Below are 621 nucleotides of genomic sequence, written 5' to 3'. Positions count from 1 at the left end.
CAGGAATCGCACAAATAGCACCCAAATGCTGCTGATGCTGCTGCAGCTGCTGCTGCTGCAGATGCTGGTGTTGCTGCAGCTGGTGCTGCTGCAGTTGCTGCTGCTGCAGTTGCTGGTGCTGCTGCAGATGCTGCTGATGCAGCTGCTGATGATGCAGCTGCTGCTGCTGCAGCTGCTGCTGCTGCTGCAACGCAGAATTCAGTAAACCATTGCCTACACCCAAAGACACGCCAGCAGGATATGATGCTGCTGCTGCTGCTGCTGCACCTGCTGCTGCTGCTGCTGCTGCTGCTGCTGCTGTGCTGCTGCTGCTGCTGCTGCGGCTACCACGGCCAGAGACAGCACGTGAGGGGTCTAGCTGCTGCAGGTGGTGCTGCTGCAGGTGCTGCTGCTGCTGCTGCTCCTCCTCCTGCTGCTCGTCCTGCTGCTCTTCCTGCTGCTGCTCCTGCTGCAGCTCCTGCTGCTGCTGCTGCTGCTGCTGCTCTTGCTGCTGATCAAGCCTCTTCTGCTGCTGCTGGCAGCCAGAAGACTCGCTTGCGCTCTCCGACATCGTCAGTGCTGCTGCTGTTGCTGCTGTTGCTGCTGCTGCTGCTGCTGTTGCCGTTGCTGCTGCTGCTGCTC

The 621-nt window shown here is 60.7% G+C and overlaps 1 protein-coding gene across 1 annotated transcript in view; it reads right to left on the bottom strand.

Moving 5' to 3' along the window:
* Nucleotides 1-550, bottom strand: part of EMH_0030630 (uncharacterized protein) — a gene marked incomplete at both ends in the record, with an annotated part of 816 nt that extends 266 nt beyond the window's left edge. The window contains one exon of the mRNA XM_013494434.1: nt 3-550. Coding sequence (XP_013349888.1) covers nt 3-550 — 548 coding nt within the window. The remainder of the gene's footprint in view (nt 1-2) is intronic.
* Nucleotides 551-621: the final 71 nt, after the last annotated feature.

Source organism: Eimeria mitis, genomic scaffold, assembly GCF_000499745.2.
Source record: "Eimeria mitis Houghton genomic scaffold, Emh_scaff1157, whole genome shotgun sequence".
Taxonomy (NCBI): Eukaryota; Apicomplexa; class Conoidasida; order Eucoccidiorida; family Eimeriidae; genus Eimeria; species Eimeria mitis.
This window is presented reverse-complemented; position numbering and strand designations above follow the sequence as displayed.